This window comes from Petromyzon marinus, chromosome 20 (assembly GCF_048934315.1).
Source record: "Petromyzon marinus isolate PM22_M1 ecotype Great Lakes invasive population chromosome 20, UKy_Petmar_22M1.pri1.0, whole genome shotgun sequence".
In the NCBI taxonomy this organism is placed as follows: domain Eukaryota; kingdom Metazoa; phylum Chordata; class Hyperoartia; order Petromyzontiformes; family Petromyzontidae; genus Petromyzon; species Petromyzon marinus.
In genome coordinates this window covers 4,854,818-4,874,964 of record NC_133686.1, presented here as the reverse complement: position 1 = coordinate 4,874,964, position 20,147 = coordinate 4,854,818, and the positions used below count along the sequence as shown (strand labels likewise).

At 44.2% G+C, this 20,147-nt stretch overlaps 1 protein-coding gene across 5 annotated transcripts in view; it reads right to left on the bottom strand.

Moving 5' to 3' along the window:
- The window catches only part of LOC116944204 (teneurin-3-like), a 456,734-nt gene that overhangs the window by 112,252 nt on the left and 324,335 nt on the right, over positions 1-20,147 (bottom strand). For 4 of the 5 annotated variants that reach the window (XM_076068250.1, XM_076068253.1, XM_076068252.1 and 1 more), the window contains 2 exons: positions 18,037-18,208; positions 10,379-10,483 (listed from right to left, as the gene is read on the bottom strand). In XM_076068250.1, the coding sequence (XP_075924365.1) occupies positions 10,379-10,483; positions 18,037-18,208 (277 nt within the window). The remainder of the gene's footprint in view (positions 1-10,378; positions 10,484-18,036; positions 18,209-20,147) is intronic. The other variant, XM_076068251.1, reaches the window with a different exon arrangement.

Genomic DNA, 20,147 nt, shown 5'->3' with positions numbered 1-20,147 from the left:
TGTGGCCTTCATAAAGGCAGAACTTTGTGATATTTTGGTCACGGAAAAGAATGGTCAAGAACACTGACCTCAACCGTCCAAAAGGTCACAACAGGGCAGCACTTTATGTTATTAAAACATCAGCTGACATGACAGAGATGCCTTGTAAAGGAAACTGCATTTGCTGAAATAAATATCATCATGGACAGAGTTGGTGCTTCCCCTCCCCCCCCATACAATCTGCACTTCCCACCAAAAATCGCCCACTCAGCATGAAATTCGTAAATAGTCACTCAATCTCTATATTATATATTTACTCAACGTCTCTTGCCTTCATACCTCTCTGCTATGAAGGTAGTTTTAATGACGCGTGTGTTTGATTTTTTTTGTTATGTGTGCTTGTGTACCACTGTCAATGCAGTATCACACATTTACAGTATGTTGAATGTTGTTGGAAATGGAGCCCGTTAATAGCGCTTGCGTTGCACCACTTTGGCTGTGTGTGCTCGTGTTTGCAGAGACTGACAGCTACAGCTCAATCGGTGAGCGCAAGGCATGAAGTGAAATAAGTTGGAGTGCATATCCAGAGTAAATGACCCAAAGCCAAAGCACGTGTTAAATGTACATTTCTACCAATGTCAGTTAAAGTCAGATACCGACATGTTTATTTATTTGCATTAACTACTGTCATGGTGTAACGGTTCGCATTACCGAATTTCAGTATGCGAATGAATGACTCTGATGTATGGAGCCAAGCTCAGTGTCACTCAGAAACCAGGTGAAAGAGAACGGCCTTCAAGCAAGAGGCGGAGGCCTTTCAGAGTCCCTAAAAAGTCGGTGTAGATCAAAAGCTGCGAATGTGTAGCAGTGATGGCCGCATTGAGAAACGACGCCTGGCAGTGGCCCTGGCCCTGGGTGTAGAGACGAGGTCGTGAGTTGCGCTGCTGTGGAGAGCTCTACCATGAGCTGCAGTGCAGGGTGACAGGTGAAAAGAAAGATACTGTACGGTGGACGACAGCAAGCGAGGCGCAGTGGCACAGGCAGGCAATATTATAGCTGACCCTCCTGGCGATGGGAAGTTCGTGGAGGCAGTGGAGGCAGGCGACGGAGTCTAGTCGAGGATCACAGATGCCGAGGATGATGTGAACGAGAATGTATTACATTGCAAGCATTGGAGTTTCCTGGTCGAACAATGATGGAGCTGTAACAGTCGAGGCCCAGGCCTGACTTTGCTGCAGGGAAAAGGTATTGTCGATTTCGGTGGTGATAAGTGGACGTAAATGACGGAGGGCACTGAGGTGTTAGTTGTCAAGGTCTGACGATGTGGTTGACGTAGACGTCAAAGGAAAATGTTGAGTCGGGAATCACAACGAGGAACTTGATTTGGTCGGAGAATTTGATAGTGGAGCCAGCGAAAAAAATGCCAGAAGGGAGCGTGGGTGTGGTGAGACGCTCTCTGATGCCGATCAGAATGGCTTCGAATTTAGCAGCATTCGAGAAAATACCACTATTGCAAGTACACTCAGCAAGTCTCTAAAGTTCAGAGGTGTTGGTGGAATCGACAGAATCAACAAGCACGCATCCGGCTGCAAGTTATTAATTTGATAACAACTATTATACTTTGCATGAGTTCTACAGTTCAGTATGTCAAGTAATTTCAGTGCTGCACGTACGTAACGTTATAGTGATGCATGATTTAAGTTGGAAAGGCATTCTGGATGATTCATCTGCTTTCTAAGAACACACATGCCTTTGTTTGCTGAGGCAGGCAACACTTCTTCCAAAATAATATCTGTGCCCAAACACGTAAAATATGTGGAGTGATGGAATTGCAAAGCCATGGCAGATGGGAAAAATCACCGAAATGAATATCTGGTACGCAAATGTTTAATATTTGATCAATATTTGACAATTGTAGCTGTGTAAGTTACAGCCATGTCTACGTGATAACTGCTCTCTGACGGCATAATTGGTAAGTTTTCTTTAATATTCAGTGTGTGTGTTTGTGTCGAAGTCATTCAGAGTGTGGCAATGGTTCCTGATAAAACACGTTTGTATGCGCAGTGGGGCCATTTAAATTCAAGAATTGTGGCTCATTCGGAGCTTTGTGCGGCTTGCTTTTTTTTTCTTCCTCCAGAGAAGTGAAGTGAAATAAAATTGACAACATGGCTTAAAATCTTGCATGCAGCTTCACGCAAGACTACATTTCGTGCGACATCTCTGGCACGTGCACGAGACACCTACCAGAGTGCTGAGTGAGGCGGTGATGAGATGGCACCCGAGCATGTCTTCAAAGCATGTGGCCAGGAGATTGGAGTGTTGGAGCAACAGCTGGGCAGGTGGGGCTTGGTGTAATCATGTGAATGAGCTTGGAAGCTTGTTAACAGTCCGGTGGGCAAATCGGTTGTGTGTGCTAAACAGCTGGGCAATATGCAGCAGAGTAGTGGATGAGAGCAGGTGGATGAGCGAAGGAGGGCGTTGAGTTCATGGACATGCTTGAGGATGCGCCTTCGCGAGTGGGTGGATAATAAACGGAGCGTGGCCACCTACGCAGGTGGGGTGGCGATCCGATTTTTAGTCAGTGTGCTGTGGGGGCTAGCACAAGTGTGTGTGTGTGTGAAGGAGATGGCTGTGTCTCAAGAGTCGCGTGGATGAGGCGAGCGAGAAATGACGAGTATGTTCTGGAATGTCTGAGAGCGTGTTGGCGTAGCAGGGTTGGCTCGACGGGAAAGGTGCTCGCAAAAAAATTGGGTGGGGGAATGTGCAATTTAAAGAATGGCCAGCTGAGGGAAATAATGAGTAAATATTTAAAGATATATTTTTTTTTAATCCCAAATAAGACACGTTTCAAAACGCGCTTCGTGTGCGTTCACACAATTGTTACTGAAATATTCATAACTTATGACGACAATCTCAAATTTTTATTTTAACGTGAAGCACTCCGTTCGAAATCAGATGGTAATAGCATCGTTTCTGTATCAAAGGCATTTTAACGCGAAGAATTTTAAAGACAATTTTAGAGCGATGATAAAAAAATGGACAACGTTGACGAATGATACTGCGGCTCACGTTGATAATAATTATAGATGACCGAGAGTAACGATGATAACTAACCACGACGGTCTTATTTCTGTTATTTATAACACTCGTAACGAGGCAGCGTCCTCTTTTAACCCAGCCAGGAGGCCGGGCATTTACAGACGTTCTTGCGGACGGGGCGCTGTGACACTTGCGTGTTGAAATGCTGACCCCCCACCCACCCATCCTCCATGAACAAGTGGCCTCCAAATCACTGACCACAAAGGCGTGCAAAGAATTGTGAATAGGTGCGCGCGAGTGGTGGAGCAGAACAGAAGCTTTGTAATGTATGGCTCGCCCAGAAAGAAAAGAAAAAGCCCTTGTTGCGCCTCAATAGAATGTAAATGGCTTCCCCGTCACAAAGCAAAACCTATATCGGTTCTATTAGGGCTGCTCAAGGACAGCGAGTTAATGTTTTCCTACGCACCGTGCTCTATTTTGTACCAAGGTGAAGCGCATTTACAGAATTAATTGGGTCTCACAATTCTGTTCTTCAGTTCACCGACACATGTCCAGATCACTTTACACGTTCCCGATGTATGAGCCAATCAATGAAAGTCATATGAAGGAACAAAACAAACTAAAATAATCAAGGACAACTATTACTAAATGGACCGTGTATGAATACTCTGCGATGGCATTTAGACTTAACAACACGCACAAAAGCACTCAGCCTTATCCAGACCACGAACTCAAAGAAACGGAATGTTGATAAAAATATAAAACAGCCCTGGCATTCACATTTCACACTTTAGAAAATGGGTGAATTTGACATTGGACGCAGGTGACCTTGTGGTTTTAAGATATGTGGTAAAGATGTGCATTGCTCACATATTGGTAAAGAAAAATAGGCCACGTAATAATTCATACCCACACTGCCCCTCTTCTCCCTAAAAACCTACCCTGAACCATAATAAGATTATTGATTAGGCTCAAGGATCAATAATGTTGGTCTCATTTTTACCATCTTGCTTATATTGTCTTGGTTTTTGTCTCATGTTGTGGTATTGTTTGCTCCCTTTAGACAAAATGTAACATTGCGCATTAGTTCTCTATAATCGGTTACTTGCACGTGCAATTCTATTCGTGTATTGTGAGCAGCGTTCGAACCAATTTTTTATAAATTGAGGGATAGTTTTAGGCCTAATCGACATACGCATAGTCAATTTCCACTCAGTGGCCGGTCGCACGATCTGCTTTTCTGTGTTCCCAGCAGTCTGGAATTCCCTTCCCCCAGCCATCTGTGTTGTTGGACTCCTTGCCCCTGTTCAAACCCAGGCGACCTTCCTCTTTTTTCTCCTGCCTACGAATGACTGTCACTGTCACTTAAAAATATACGTTTTTACATACAGTACCTCCTTTCTCCAGGATAGCCATTGTTGCACTGTTTTGTGCAGGGTCCTGAGATGAGGTTGCATTTTAGGTAATGCAAACATTGTAATTGTATTGTATGCATTCTCTTTGGTTCTTTCGGTAAAGTGACGTAGATAGAAAAATAATAATAGATCACGCTACACAAGCAACCATCCCACCTGAAGACGGTTGCTTGTGTGGCGATCTAAACGTCGTGATCTATTATCATTTGTTCTACCCACGTGACTTTACCGAAAGAATCAAAGAGTATGGATTCCTGAAGTCACGAAAGCTTCAAATCAAGATTGTATACATTGTAAATGATCATGTACTAATTCCCTTATTTAGATGACTCACAATGTGCTGCATTGTGCTGCATTGTGAGCCATCTGCATATCGTGCCCCTATGCTGAAGCACACCAAAACCAGACATGGTGCCTCACAACACGCGTTTTAGTTATTTAGAAAAAAGCGCAATTATCTCACGTTCACTTAAATTTCGCAGGTCTGCGCTCCAAAGAAAACCGAGCACGGCATATTTATGTTGGCAACTATGTTGCAAAATGTTATTTCAGTGGCCGCTTGACAAATGCGTAACTTCCAATATTCGCAGAAAAGTTTGCATGCAAGTAGAGATTTAATTGCTTTGAGAACTAAATGTAAAAAAAAAAATTGTCACTGAGGAGACAAAATCCATGCACATGCATGGTTTTCCTCCTTAAATAGTTTTCCTTAAGCTTAACAAAAATTGTAATGAAATGGAATGTGCAACTCTTTTCAACATGCGTTCGTCCTCGCGATAATAATGCTATGCTCTAAGCCTCCCAACGAGATTCGTCACACAGTATGCATAATTTGGCACGTAATTACATAATCTCGTGATTTCACACGTAATGATGTCATCACTCGGACTGAAAAAGGCTTTTATCTTTTTATAAGGACTCGTTTTTGATCGCCAAGTTTTTGTCAGCACTTGCATCAATTTGACCATTTTTGTTCTACAATAAATCCCTCATAGCAAGTAAACTTTATAATAGAATGTAATTTGTATTAGATATTCTTCGAAATCAATCGTGATCCCATGTTACAGATACACAGACGGACAGAGAAAATGCATCAACGCTTTCAACTTTGGTCGGAAAGTGTTAAAAAACAACCCCTTGTTATTATAGTGCAGTAACATTCAATCCTATGCACGTATATTTAAATGCACAGACCTCTTCAAATGAGGCTTAAAGGCAAGTCTTTGGCCTTGGATATAATAACTACATTCCAAAATATTAAATTATATCCAGGTAATGAACTACAGCAGATTAAATAATAATATGCTCATTTATTCTTTACATATCAAAGTATGGCTATATTAATAAAAAGTTTTTTTGAATGTGTCCCATGTTCAAATGTCTTTGCATAAAAAAATAAAATGAGTAGCCTGAATGTACATCATTCAAACTATATACAGTCGTATGGCATGCATAATTGAATGTATTTGTGAGAATTTAAAAATCAAGAGGTTAAAATGAAAAACATGGAAAATATATTCTTGGTTCTTTCTGTAAAGTCACGTAGAAGGGAAACAAACGACATATCTCGGACCGCATTCGTGAACACAAAGCAGATCTAAAACACGGTAGGACCAACACCTTAGCCATGGCAGATCACTGTTATAATTCAGTAGGTTCACAGGACATTGACTTCTCCAAGACAGAGGTTCTTTGCAAGCCATCTGGCTACCATGAGAGATTCGTTCATGAGGCTATCCACATATACAAACACAGAGACAATTTTAACTGAGAAGATGGATTCTGGCTTAGTAATCATTGGAAGGATTTGATTAACCATTTCGGGTCTTAATTGATTGTTCACGCTTACGGTGGCTTTCAGACCGCATCCATTGTTTTCGTCTCCCCCCCTCCTCTTTTCCGAACATAGATGGACTCGTCCATCTGAATAACTGCCAAATCGCTCTCCGTGGTGCTAACGTTAAAAAAACCACCACTTTTTTCAAATTCTTGCTGTGCTTTTCACACCTGATGATGATTGCTTGTGTTGCAGTCGAAACATCGTGAGAATTTTATTGTTTTATATTTTTATTATTTTATTGTTTCCCTTCTATGTGACTTTACCGAAAGAACCAAGAATATTTATCCCTGCAGTCACGAAAGCTTTAAATCAAAATGGAAAAACATATTTGAGACTAATTGGCATAACACCATACTATCTAGCCAACATACTGGCACAACTTTTATTTATAAATGCCCATTATATAAATCACCTAATTACTCAAAATTTCATTGCAATTAATCACCATATCTTTCTTTAAGTCCCCATACCATACTTCTACGGCACCCATTATTAACTACATCACTTGTATCGCCCACGGTTATGACAGCATCTCTGTCATTTCTGATTGCCAAATTAAAAACAGCTGCACTCATGAGAGTTTACACCACTTGTTTTCCTTCTCACTAAATTACGAACCAAAATGTGTTGGCTACAAACCACAGGAGTGCCCATTAAAATACTCTCGACACTGGATGGTCAAAAATCCATCGAAGATGGAAATGGTCAACCTACTGTAATTGTCAGAATTGGCGCAGATGCGTGACGAATAAAATAAAACAGCAAATATTTTGATACCCAATTGCGAGGATATCATTCCAACGATTGCTGACAGTTTTTTGCACTTGTGTTTATAGCACAAATTTTTGGGTCCTTGGAATGTGCCACAGAGGTGATATAGTATATGTGTAGTGATGTTAAATGGGTCACTACGGTGTGTAGCGCCAAGTGCCGTGGAAATGGGCAGAGGCTAACACACCGTGCAACCACTAGGGGCATAGTACTGGGTGCAAGCAGAAGGAAGCCTGATGAGTCCTACCGACAAAGTAGGGGATAACAGCCTCCACCAGCGCCGCAGGTAATCGCCACAGAGTCGGCCACTGGGGGAGTGTGGTGGGGGCGGCTGGCGGCCGGGGAGGGCATGTGAGGACGAATCACCCCGGCAACGGGTTAAGCACGTGATGGAATGTGGGCCAAAGGTGAACGAGGGGACACGGGAAGAGTAGCTGAGAAACGTCTGGAGAGTTCCCGAAGGGGGACGTGGTTAAGGGCAGAGCCAGAGAGGGAACAGGTGTGGTGTAGCCTGGAACCGTCGGGAATATTCCAGAGGTAGGCGCGGCCGAGAATGGAGCAAGGCTGCGTCGAGAGAGATAAAAGGGAAGCCCCGATATGCGACCAAGGCTGTCTGCAGGTGAAGTGGAACGCAAGTGTTATGTCTACGTCATTGTGGGTCAGGCAGCACGTTAGCTGCTCTGACCCAATTATAGTTATCCCGTATGCGAGATAAATAGGTGTATTGTGGCCCTATGTGTAACAAGAGTGAGAATGGTGAGGCACTGCCTTACCAACACTTACTTCATCTGGAATGGTACATTCTACAAACACAATGAAGGTACCCCAATGGGTTCTCCCTTATCACCAGTGGTAGCGAATGTTTTCATGGATAAATTTGAAACAGATGCCATCCATCCTGACATCCACCCTACGTCATTCCCTGTGGAAGAGGTATGTAGATGACACTTTTGTCATCTGGCCACATGGCCAGCCAGCACTGAACCAATTTTTCAACCACATAAATTCCATACACCCGTCCACCATGGAAGTGGAAAATTAAGGCAAGCACCATTCCTGGATGTTTTGATCGAGAAGAGGCCTGATGGCTCGTTGGGACATTCCGTCTACAGGAAGCCACCCACACAGATTCCTATCTAAAGCCTGACTCCCACCACCATCCGGCCCAGAAGAACTACCTCATCAAAACACTACACCATAAGGCCCACTGCATCTCCGACCAGCGCCACCTAGCCAGTGAACTGGAGCACTTACACCAAGCCCTCAAGATGAATGGATACTCAGACCGCACAATCCGCAAAGCTGTATCCCCAACCATGGGGAAACAACCATCTGAGGACCCAATAAAAACCATCACCTTGCCATACATAGCAGGTGTTGCCGAAAAGATTTCCAAAATCTTAAACAAACACAAGATCCAGGTCCGATTCAATACAGTACACAAAATCCGTGATTTGATCCCATCTGTGAAGGATGTCATTCCTGACATGCAATACCCTGATGTCTACAAACTAAGTTGTGTCTGCAGCAGCAGTTACATTGGGGAAACGAAACGACATGTCTCGGACCGTGTTCGTGAACACAAGGCAGATTTGAAACATGGCAGAACCAATACCTCTGCCGTGGCTGATCATTGTTATAACGCAGTGGGCTCACATGATATTGTTTTTTCCGAGACCAAACCATTTCACAACCTAAGTTGAGTTTAGTGATAATAAAAACACTGTCTTGTCATAAACGGACAAGCAATTTGACACCCCTTTAACTTTTTAATTTTCACAGATTTCATATTCTTTGGGTCTTTCGGTAAAGTCACGTAGATAGTACTCTTTGGTTCTTTCGGTAAAGTCACGTAGAAAATAAAATCAAATAATAATAGAATACGACGTTTCGGTTGCAACACAAGCAACCATCATCTGCATGTGTGTCTACCTATGCTGTTCCCGTGTCTGTGTTTTATCAAAAGAACCACAGAGTACTATCTATGTGACTTTTACCGAAAGACCCAAAGATGATTAATTCCTGCAGTCACGAAAGCTTTAAGTCAAGATTTAACAGATTTGTTATGCAAGTTGATAATTGCTTGGTGCTCATGGATTATATTACTTTGAAAGTGGTCTTGCACTCAAACAAATGTGATATGACACGAGTGACTCGTACATTGAGGCACCTAAACTGAGCACCCATATTTCAAACCCTTCCTTTAAAGCCACTGCTCCACACACATATAAACACAACGCAGGAAGTGCACATTTTCCAAGTACGTATTTAAACAACATAAATAATTGATCAATGCAGACTGCTATCACATGGAAATGTCAGACCGATGCAAGTGGAAGGTAACAGAGACAGAGGATGATCGAGAAAAAGATGTAGTGATGGTGTAGAGGACGAGGCACCAACATGGAGTGGAATGACATGGAAACGTACAAAATCGATGGGAAATTATTATTTCCAACAGTGAAGAACTGCTGCTGCAGGAAGTTTGTTGACCCAGTGATCTTTTTAAACGGGCAGGACAGGAAGAGAGATTTCTACCTAGTTTGGATATGTACACTCCATGTGAAAACAACGCCAGGAGGAATCTGTGTGGTCTTTAGGTGTGACGTTGATGCACACAACAGACTACCAATCAGATGCACTAATGACAATGCGATGGCACTTTGGGGAAACTCGGGCAGGAGGGAACATTTTTTGTTGTAGACAGAGCGATATTTACTTTGATGGGAGCCTGGGGTTATTATAGTTTCAGGGACCCCTCTTTGTATATTCATTTCCTTCCCTTTACTGGTTTACTACCACACGTGCCCAATGCCAAATACTCCATTGCTATGTATACCTTGGCTTTTTGCCCCTTTGGTCTGAAATGTGAGGTTCCGAATTGTACAGCTACATCAAAGTGAAAGCGAACAAGACTATTTTGATTTTGGCACGTAACTGGTAGTAATACACATCTGATGCTATGGACGTAATTACACTTTAGGATCACAGTGTTAATGCAGGCTTGATTCCTTGCAAAAGGTATTCATTTCGTGTTTGACCATCTTAACACCTGTTTCATTTGCCAGAAAGGGTGAAAACCTATTCTTATTCCCACCGCATTACGTTTCAACCATTGTAAAGCGGTCGATACATTTCCCCCCTCCTCCCCTTCCTCAACATCCAAGGGCCCAGGCTAAAGCCCCTAAAGCCCCCCCCCCCACCCCCCATTGCATAACTCCGGCCCCGAGTGTAGAAGCTGCCAAACTCTCTAGGGGGCACCACTTGCCCCTTGGCCTGTAAGTGTTAGGAAGGGGGGGGGGTGGCAAGGCTGCGGTGCCCTCTCCGGCCTCACCTCGCGAGCAGTGCGGAGGCAGGAATCCTTGGTTACAGTGGCAGATCCCAGCCAGACACACCCCGTTGCCGTGGCAGCCTCCAGGACAGCCTCCGACTGCGTCTGCTGGAACAGCAACAAAGCCGACTGTGTCTGCTGGAACAGCAACAGGGGACGGCGGTGGGGGCACTTTGCTGAGGCATCGGCAACTGCGGACGAACACAGCGGCGCGGGTCGCAAGCGGAGCGATCTGGCACGCAAATATTAAAGACGGCCAGTAGCTGTTTTCGGGCAAGTTTGCCGTCTTGTTCGCTGTGATGGCCGACGTTTTCTGCGACGCCCGTGCTGCGGTGAAACTGAGGCTCTTGAGTGAAACGTCGGACGTCGCGCGGAGCCAAAAAAGACACTTCGCTGGAAGCTGCACAGCGGCACAAACCACGAAAAAAAAACCTGTAAGGCAATTACGATCGCAAGTTTGAATGTTGTGGATGAGATGTTGGCAGAGGTGTCCTTCACATACTTGAGCTTGTTTCAACCAAACGCTTGAGAGATCATCAACAGCACGAATTCCATGGTGGCGATGTGGATGCAGTGTCTCCCCCTACCATGTATTTCTTGTGGTAGTGTAGCGGTTAGCACGCTGCGCTATGAACCAGTGACCCGAGTTCGATTCTCGTTCGTGGCCAACACCAGTGACAATTATCTGAACTGGTTCTGGGCTTTCCCTCGGTCGACTCAGCCTCAAACGAGTACCTGGTGTGGTATCCATAATACAGGGTTTTTTTGGGTTCGTTCTCGTAAATATATAAATGTGTCGTTTAACCCGCCACCACCCGACACAGCCAATTAGTAAGGTTTGCCACGTAAACAGAACATGCCAATTCGTTACTAGTACAGCACACCGGTGTGTTGGAGAGCAAATCCACAACATTTACAATCCGTGGTATGTAAACATCACCACTGGGGAGACAAAGGCGGCCGGGCGTGGTGCTAGCCACCCACCTCCTCGTGTGCCGTGCCGGCCTTCATAGGTGCTACTCGCTAACAGCACTTGCCCTGACAGTGTGCTAAGGCTATACGGCGGATCTTTGTCTTTGAGGTTGATTGACCTCACTAGAACTGTGGTCAAATTATAATTCTGTAATGATGGATGATACCTTTATGAGCTCCCTGCAGTTACAAGCGATTGTTAAGATCTGCTTTTGTACACAAACGTCCACGAAGGCCGTTTTGACAAGTCATAATCCCACGCCGATGACTTTCACTTGCACGTAGTCCGACTTCAATTTTACTCGGCGCCTAATTATCAGCCTTCGTAGATTAAAAGGCTTCAAATAAAATCGCGCCTGCCCGTTCTCACGGAGCGGTGTACCATTTGAACACATCCGTTACAACGGCTTTACATTGCTTATGCAAATGTGGCCGTGTGTGTGTTTTTTTGTGATTGAATATGTATGCACAATGTACGTACAAACACGTGTCTATAACAAGTGCCAACATATGTACATCTCTCTATGCAAATGCATACACACGTTTAAATGGGATGTGCCTGATGAAAAGGTCTGACCTGTGAATAATGTTCACCTGTCTGCCACATTTGTGCGTGTGACAAATGAACAGTTGTAACATTTTGAAAGGGTTTCTGAGTGCGCTTGAAGCCAAGTCCTGTTCACCTTGAGCTCTGCAGTTGTTAGACCACCGACAAAAAAAACCTGGATACTTCGGCAATGCAGGACAGTTGAATGTCAAGATGTTTTTTTTATGATTTAAAAAAAATCATATGTAACGAAATGGTTTGAGGGAATTCGTATAATACAAAAAAAAAAACTGAAAACCCATTCCCAATTCTGCTCTTGCTTATATTTAGGCTTTAACTGTCACGGTTGTTGCAATTTACATTTTTTTTGCGACATGCCATCATGAGCACGAAGATGAATAAGACCAAGTACTGAAAAAAATGCATCATCCCGATACGCACACGGGTGTGATGCGCATACAAACAAGAATGTGTTGACAATGGTATCTACTTGTGGCATCAATTCAGATGAACAAATATTCTAAAAACAAAAAAGAGATATAAGAATATAATCGGTGGCACGTTCAAGGCAATTCTGTCGGGGTGTGGTCAATATGGTAAATGCCGTTAACAATCATTTGGCCTCCTCAGTTATCTCTTTTAAGTGAGCGTGCAGTGTTCACTCATTATGTTGAAGTCAAAATTTTGCTCTTGCCAGATTGGCAATCATTTCATAGCGACCATTATTTCTTCCCCCCCCCCGCACTCCCCCCTCCCCCAAACGCAGATCTCATCATATATCACTCATGAGAAGAATGTCATAATGTTAGTGAACGCCAATTAAAGTCCTCCCCCTTCCGCTATACCGAATAACATGGATTTCTCATAAAAAAAAACTTGCTTAAATTACAGCACACATGGAAGAGTGATATATATATCTCTCACACAATAAGACCGATGGAAACATCTGCGAGAATGACACCCCTCCTCTCCGCTAAATGATGTGGGAGACTTGTCAAAAGCAATTAATCTCAGCAAGGCTCTGGGGCAGTCGGCGACGCTCAATAATTCAGGGGAGCAAAATCTTCCATTGTTTTCATTACACCGTGGACAAGCTTGTCCCTGTCAGAACTCGTTCGCACATCGATCGAGAAAAGATATCTGCAAGAATTAATGGTTCGACTCCGGCCAACGTGCCACATATGCATCGCTTTAAAAGTAGCGGCGCCACATTTTTCATCGTAAAGCAGGTTTCTTTGGCAAACTGCGAGCATTGGAAGAATTATAAATAAAACTCAAAACTGCAATGTGCGTTTGTTGGGATGACACGGATGACTCACGCAAGGCGCGTGTGTTATGTTTACGTGTCAAGTTTCCCGTGATTTAGGTGACCAGTTTTAAAAAGAAAAGTTTTGTCGACTCCATTCATCTAATTTCCCTTGACGCTCTTATTGGTCTTAAAAACTCAGAGTACTTTGAAGAGAAATGCTGAGTACGCTGCTGGCTCGGAGACTACGGCTCTGATTCACTTGCTTGATGGAGTTCTGGACAGCAGTTTTTTCTGTCTGGCTAATGGTATCATCCCTCTACGGTAACCGAGGTCTCCCTCTAGCAAAAAATATTTCACCTAATTATCTTCTCACTGAATTTAAGTAATTGAGTGAATATTTGACGTACTTTTCAATGTGCTAATGCCTTAGACAATTATGTTAATTAAGCAATAGGGGTCAAGTAACCTCCTCTCAAAACGAATTAAGGAAAGTGATGTTCTCAAACAGTGACAATACTACTGCAGATGCCTCCAAAACATCATACATTGGTAAACCACAAATATTTACGATAGAAATAATCACCCATTGTTTAAAGGTAAATTATATATTTAAAAAAATCAGGAATGGTGGCAATGTGAGGGAAAAAGCAGTGTGTGTTAATGACTGGCTTACATTTAAAACATTGACTCAAAAAGCCTGAAGAGGTAGCAATCATCTGGTGTAGAGCTGGGCTATCTGCTTATTTAAGGATTCAGTTACCCTGCCGATTATCGCTCGAATGCTCACCTCATCGAACGGCATGAAATTAGTTTGGAAAAAGTCTCACTTTCTGGTCCACATGTGCCGCTGGATGGGAGGTGATGGGCGCTGCCACCATGGCTGGGCGCTACAGTGTTAACTACCTCGCCTGGTATACAGGAGGTCGTGGGTTTGATCCCGACCCTGATGTCTGTATATTTGGAGTTTGCATGGTCTCCCCGTGAACGCGTGGATTTTTCTCTGGATCCTCCGGTTTTTTCCCTCCACATTTATAAACAGCTATAGATTTCCACTTGATAAGCCACTTCGCTGAGCTATCATTTGTGATTGCCAGCTCACTTCTGAAAAAGAGCTATACAGCTCAATGGGCCTCACCTGGAATTTTTTTTAGTTTAACTCGTTTTAGTTTTAAATATACATCATCAGCATCATCCGTCACGTCAAGCTGGCCACGACTTGCATTGTGGGGGTTTGCCACCTCCGAGGCACGATGTGGGGATGACCACCATTCTTAACGTCGCCCGAACAATTGACCACACAAAAATCTCCGATTACAATTTTCTGACTGATTATTCCAACTCTGCTTTGGTGGATTGTGTTGGGTATCCACCTCACCTCAGAGATTCGTGCTCAGTCCAGGCTTTTGGTTTCCCTGCAATGGAGATCTTTGGAGTGTATTGTGTTATATGGATAGGATGGCATGTTCCGGGGAAGTGTATATATAGTCACTTCGTTCTTTAAATTAACTCTCACAGAATGAAAAAGACAGCTATCTTGTTAATCAAATCCATGATCTGCCTGAGAAAGTATTCTACATCAATTCAATACGAATGTCTACGTCAAATTATAGCACACTGACTCAGCTACTTTTTTATGAGAAATATATTCTGCACTTAATCCCTTTAATTAATTCAGGTGGGTAATATATTTCCTTTTCAGAGACGTTTTTCATATGTCATCCAAATTGCCTCATATTTGCTGCTGCAAGTTTCTCATTAATAATTCAACTATCCACCAAATCACAAAGTTGGTGTGATTAAATCACTGTACGAGTTACTTCCCTTTCTTGGCCTGGGGAAAAAAAAAATCCACGCTGAGAAATTGTGTTTTGAATGTTTGCAGTGTGAGCAATAACCAGGTATAAAATGAAAATAAATGCATAAAATAAAACACTATCGAGTTAGCCCAGAAATGCATATCAATTAAGGGACTGGCTGCATTAGCCATCGCAGCATAACAAAAGTTGGTCATCTAAGCATTTAATACACATAAAGTAGGGATGTAGTGAATCACCCCTGTGGCAATTCAATTGTCGTGATTCTGGGTAACGATTTTATTAAGGAACGTATTCTTCTTTAAACAATGTGATAAAATGTGGCTCCTGGCAGAATCAACCTCGTCTTCAGCCTTAATTTATCTACTGCTGGGTGAATAACTCCCCAAGTGATTGTCATCCCTTATGTTTTTCGCGTTTTTTTTACATTTGTTTTTATTTTGCCAGGTAAGGCTCACTGAGCTATACAGCTCTTTTTCAGAAGCGACCTGGCCACAAATGATAGCTCAATAAAGTGGCTTATCACGCGGAAATGTATAGCAGCCAAATACTCGAAACGCATGCTTTTAAATGTGGGGGGGGGGGGGGGGGGGGGTGGGAGGATCATGTTCGCTCGGAGCTGCAATCCATCTAGACCCTGTACAAGTGTGGTGACATCGCGGGATGTCACTGTGTATGCCGGTCCTAGAGAGGCACGGCGTGCAGTGTCTTGACATCACGGACACCACTGTAATGTGGGTGCAGTACCGGCCCTAGAGGGGCTCGGTCGGCGCTGATTGACAGCGCCGGATGCCATCAAGCTCGGCGTGCAATGCCAGCCCCAGAGGATCGGCTGTGAGAGTGCTGGCCACAGGGAAGGGGTTACTGAAGGCCGTGCACTCTGGTTGACCCAAGAGGACACGTGACCGGTTAAGTCTACAGAGGGGCCCCAAGTGGGCACTGGGGTGGTCACGTGGTCCGGGTCGAGATCCTGCTCGAGGGTTCTGGAAGGTGGTCATCGAGAGGGGCGGAGCCGGCCCCGCCACAGAGGATATAAGCCGGGTCCCCCAGGTTTCTTCATCCTGAAGGTTACTGAAGAAACCTTCGTCTAAGTTCTACGTCCTACAGAATCTCCAACACGTGGACCTGGACCCGACATGTTGTCTGGTCAGTTGCAGCTAGTTAGGTTGTAATTAGTGTAGTTAGCCAGGTGGTCACCACCTGGCTAACTACACCAGTCACGTAGTAACTAGTGTAGTTAGCCTGGTGGTCACCACCTGGTGGTCACCACCTGTCACCACCTGGCTAACTACACCAGTTAGGTTGTAATTAGTGTAGTTAGCCTGGTGGTCACCACCTGGCTAACTACACCAGTCACGTGGTAACTAGTGTAGTTAGCCTGGTGGTCACCACCTGGCTAACTACACCAGTCACGTGGTAACTAGTGTAGTTAGCCTGGTGGTCACCACCTGGCTAACTACACCAGTCACGTGGTAACTAGTGTAGTTAGCCTGGTGGTCACCACCTGGCTAACTACACCAGTCACGTAGTAACTAGTGTAGTTATCCTGGTGGTCACCACCATAGGTTGTTATTCTGTTAAGGGGCAGTTACCCCGTGTGTTGGTGTTAAATAAATGTGTTGCCTCCAAAGAGTACGTCTGCGACTCAGTTGAACTACACAAGCATTTCTCTCTTCGCTCCATCTCCAGGGTGGAAATCCTCCTGGACGTGTTCCCTCCATTTTCCGCTAAGCCATCGTTGGTTTCGACCATTTGCCATCAACATTCTCGTGATGTTTCCTCCCCAATCCACTGCTGGATGAGGGCCTCTGCACGCATCGCAGCTCATGGGGTTTATGATTAACCATACCTCACCATGCTAGTTCGGTGCAGGTTCGTGAAGATGTCCGGCAGAGAGGTTGGAGCATTAAAGCTACAGCAGAACAATTAAATTCCCTGCATGGTCCTGTGCTGTCAACCACGTAGCCCTGCGGCCCATAACACCTGTTACGCATGGCAGTCTCCCATACAATAACTGTACAGGCTCAAAATCTGCTTAGCTTCTGAGATCTGACAAGATTGGGCACGTTATGGGTGATTTGTTCACAGGCATCTGTCAATATACTTGCATTCCTTTTTGATCCATGTGCTCTTCTTTCTGCCACCCAGTGTAATTCCCAGCAAGCGCCTCTCAATTATTTGTTGTGTATTTTTCTGATTTCATTCCATTTTCTCCATCTGAGTCTCTGTTTCAAATCCATGTCATAGAATGTAATATATACGAATTTAAAACACTCTCTTCTATGTGGGGCTTTTGAATTTCATTGTCAATTTTGGTTTTGCAAAGGCAGCGCTCCAACCTACTCCAGTGCAACTTCATTTTTATTTTATTTTTTAAAGTTTTTTATCAAGGTCTCTCTTCAATGATCACCATCATATGTGGCTACAGGGATGAGGGTGAGCCAATTACATATAACTCATCTGTCTCTACGTGCCACATCCTTTCACAAAGACGCCGCCGATCATGGCCTTCCTTCTATTTAGCTCTGTCGATTATATCCCTCAACACAACATCTATATATACGCAAATAGAAAATAGTCTATGCTCATGTGTACGATTCAGCGCACTTCAGAATCAAATCTGTTCTACGAATTGACACGTCGTCACACCCCCAAAGATATATAGAAACAAGCACAGCCCACGGCTTCGTTATTTATAAAAATAACGCGCGGAGGTGTTATTTTTATATTTTAATAAATAACGCCTCCACCCCCCCCCCCCCCACTTTTTCTCCCCGTCTCCTCTACTCCCTCACTTTCATTCTTCCTCTCTTACCTTCCCCCTTCCCCGTATAAAAGTACATTCCTCCCGCTTGCAGTCCCCACCTAGGTGAGGCAGTGAGCCCAATTTCTCCCCTTCCTCTAAACCCCAGGAGCGTAGAGTTTTTGGGGACTTCTGCCCGCGAAGTTTCTGCGCCCCTCCCCCCCCCCCCCTGCCGACGTCGTGGTTTGCGCTCTGCAGCGGGACTCATTTGGCAAAGCGATAAAAAAAAAAATTAAAACAAAAAAAAAACCCCCCGAAAGGTACGCGGCCCCTGACCTGCGACGTTGGCAGCGAGGGCCACGTGCTCCTTGTCTGCGCCGTCGTTGTAGAGGGCGAGGTGCCAAACGCCGGCCTGCAGGTACTGCGTGAAGCCAGCATGGGGGCCGCTTGTGGCACTCCGCCTGGCCCGGCCCAGCCGCTTGCCGTCGAGCACCTCCACAAAGTCGTACTGCGGGGGACAAAGACACAAATCTCCCGTATAGCCTTAATAGACTTTTGGGGCAAGTGCTGCTAGCGAGCACCTATGAAGGCCGGCACGGCACTCGAGGGGGTGGGTGGCCAGCACCACGCCGTGGAGGACGGCCACACACACATTCCAAAGATATTGTTAATCGAGGCATTGCCTTTTCTTTGTTGATCCATGTGCTCTTCCTGCACTGCCACCCAGTGCAATTCCAAGCAAGGGCCTCTCAATTATTTTTTTGTGTACTTTTGAGATTTTATTCCACTTTCTCCATCTCTGTCTGTGTTTCCAATCCATGATTGGGGCTTTGGTATTTCATGATCAATTTCAGTTTTCCAAAAGCAGCTCTCCAACCTTCTCCGGTGCAACTTTTTTTCCGTAATCTTTTAACAACCCCTTTTGTTTTCTCTTTTTTTCTTTGTCACTGCCCGCTTGTTTGCAACGGTAAATACCCCTCTTGCACGGCGTCACAAAATGTGGCGATTTCTCAACGTGCCATTATACGCTGTGGGGAGATTAAATGAGCCGAATGTTAAAACGTCAGTGATTGACAGGGAGAGAACCACGCAAGATCACGTGCACAGTCACACATAAGGAGGAGCTTTGTGGACCCGCACAGGACCAAGGACATATTCCTCTCCCCCACTTGCCACCACCTGAAATCGGAAATTGTGCAAGAGTTTAAAAGCATCATTAAAACACAGCAGGTGTGTTGTGAAAGCGTTAAGTTTGTTCTCCTTACCCCCGCACCTCCGATTAGCACGGTTGGCTACGTACGGTGCGAAATAATTCCAACATACATACGTAAATGTTGTGTGAGGTTTACTTTATCCTTACCTTGCAAGATGTTTTTTTTACAAAATGACTCCTACTTGGCATGAACCTGTTGTCATCCATTTGTAGAAATATTCTCACCAAACCGTACAACACACAACGACGGAACAGAGATGCTGTCAGCAGAGTGGGCTGTTGCCAGGTTGCAGTAAATACAATTAGAGACAATCTTCAGAGCTTCCAATGCACATGGGGTAAAAACATTATTAGACTCTGCCTATCAAAGCTTCTCCCCTGAGAAATTTCACAAAGACATATACATATATATTATTGCTGTGATTCCATGAACACAATCAGTCAAAATGATATTGCACCCTCATTTCGGCAATGCAGAGGGTAACTGGATGTTCTCACTCAGACAAATGTAGTTATGGTATAAAACCTGTCACAACACCCTCTCAGGCATTCTTGGCATGCGTCAATGAATGGTTATGAATGATAATACCTTTTATTTATCCAAGAGAGCCTCATCTATAATGTGCCCTGTATCCCATCTTGAACCCTGCCGAATGCCCTGCAGATTCTACGTCTTCAAAAAAGAAATATTGTATCGTATTTAATGGCTGTCCTTCTGTAAAGCCTAATTGGCAGCTGTGCTGTCATGGTTACAATCTATAAATTAAATAATAGTTTACTCAGTAGGTCTATTTTGGGTCGTTTGGACAATTACGTTCATGAAAATTACGCAATTGTGTGTACAGCTCTCCGATGTGTTTCAGGCTTGTGCCTCGTGTTGTTTGGCATGATGTCTGACACACTACATGTTGCGAACTTGTTCCCAATGAAGCTCCCAAAACGTGGGACATCATGCCGAACTACAAGTCACCACATGAATGAGGAGCACGGGGGGGCAGAAAACAACCCTGCCATCTCTTGGTCACTTCACAGCCCTGGTGGTTATCGATGTCCAGTGAGCTATCGAGTATATACTAGTTCGTGGTCTCAGACGCCTGAAGCGAAAATCACTATCAGAGAAAGTACGTATTTACTTACCTCTGTTACCAACTGCTGCCTGTCAAACCATTTTCAAGCAATGCAATAGAGATTAGGCGCATCACATGTACCCCCAACAACAATACTGAATAGCATT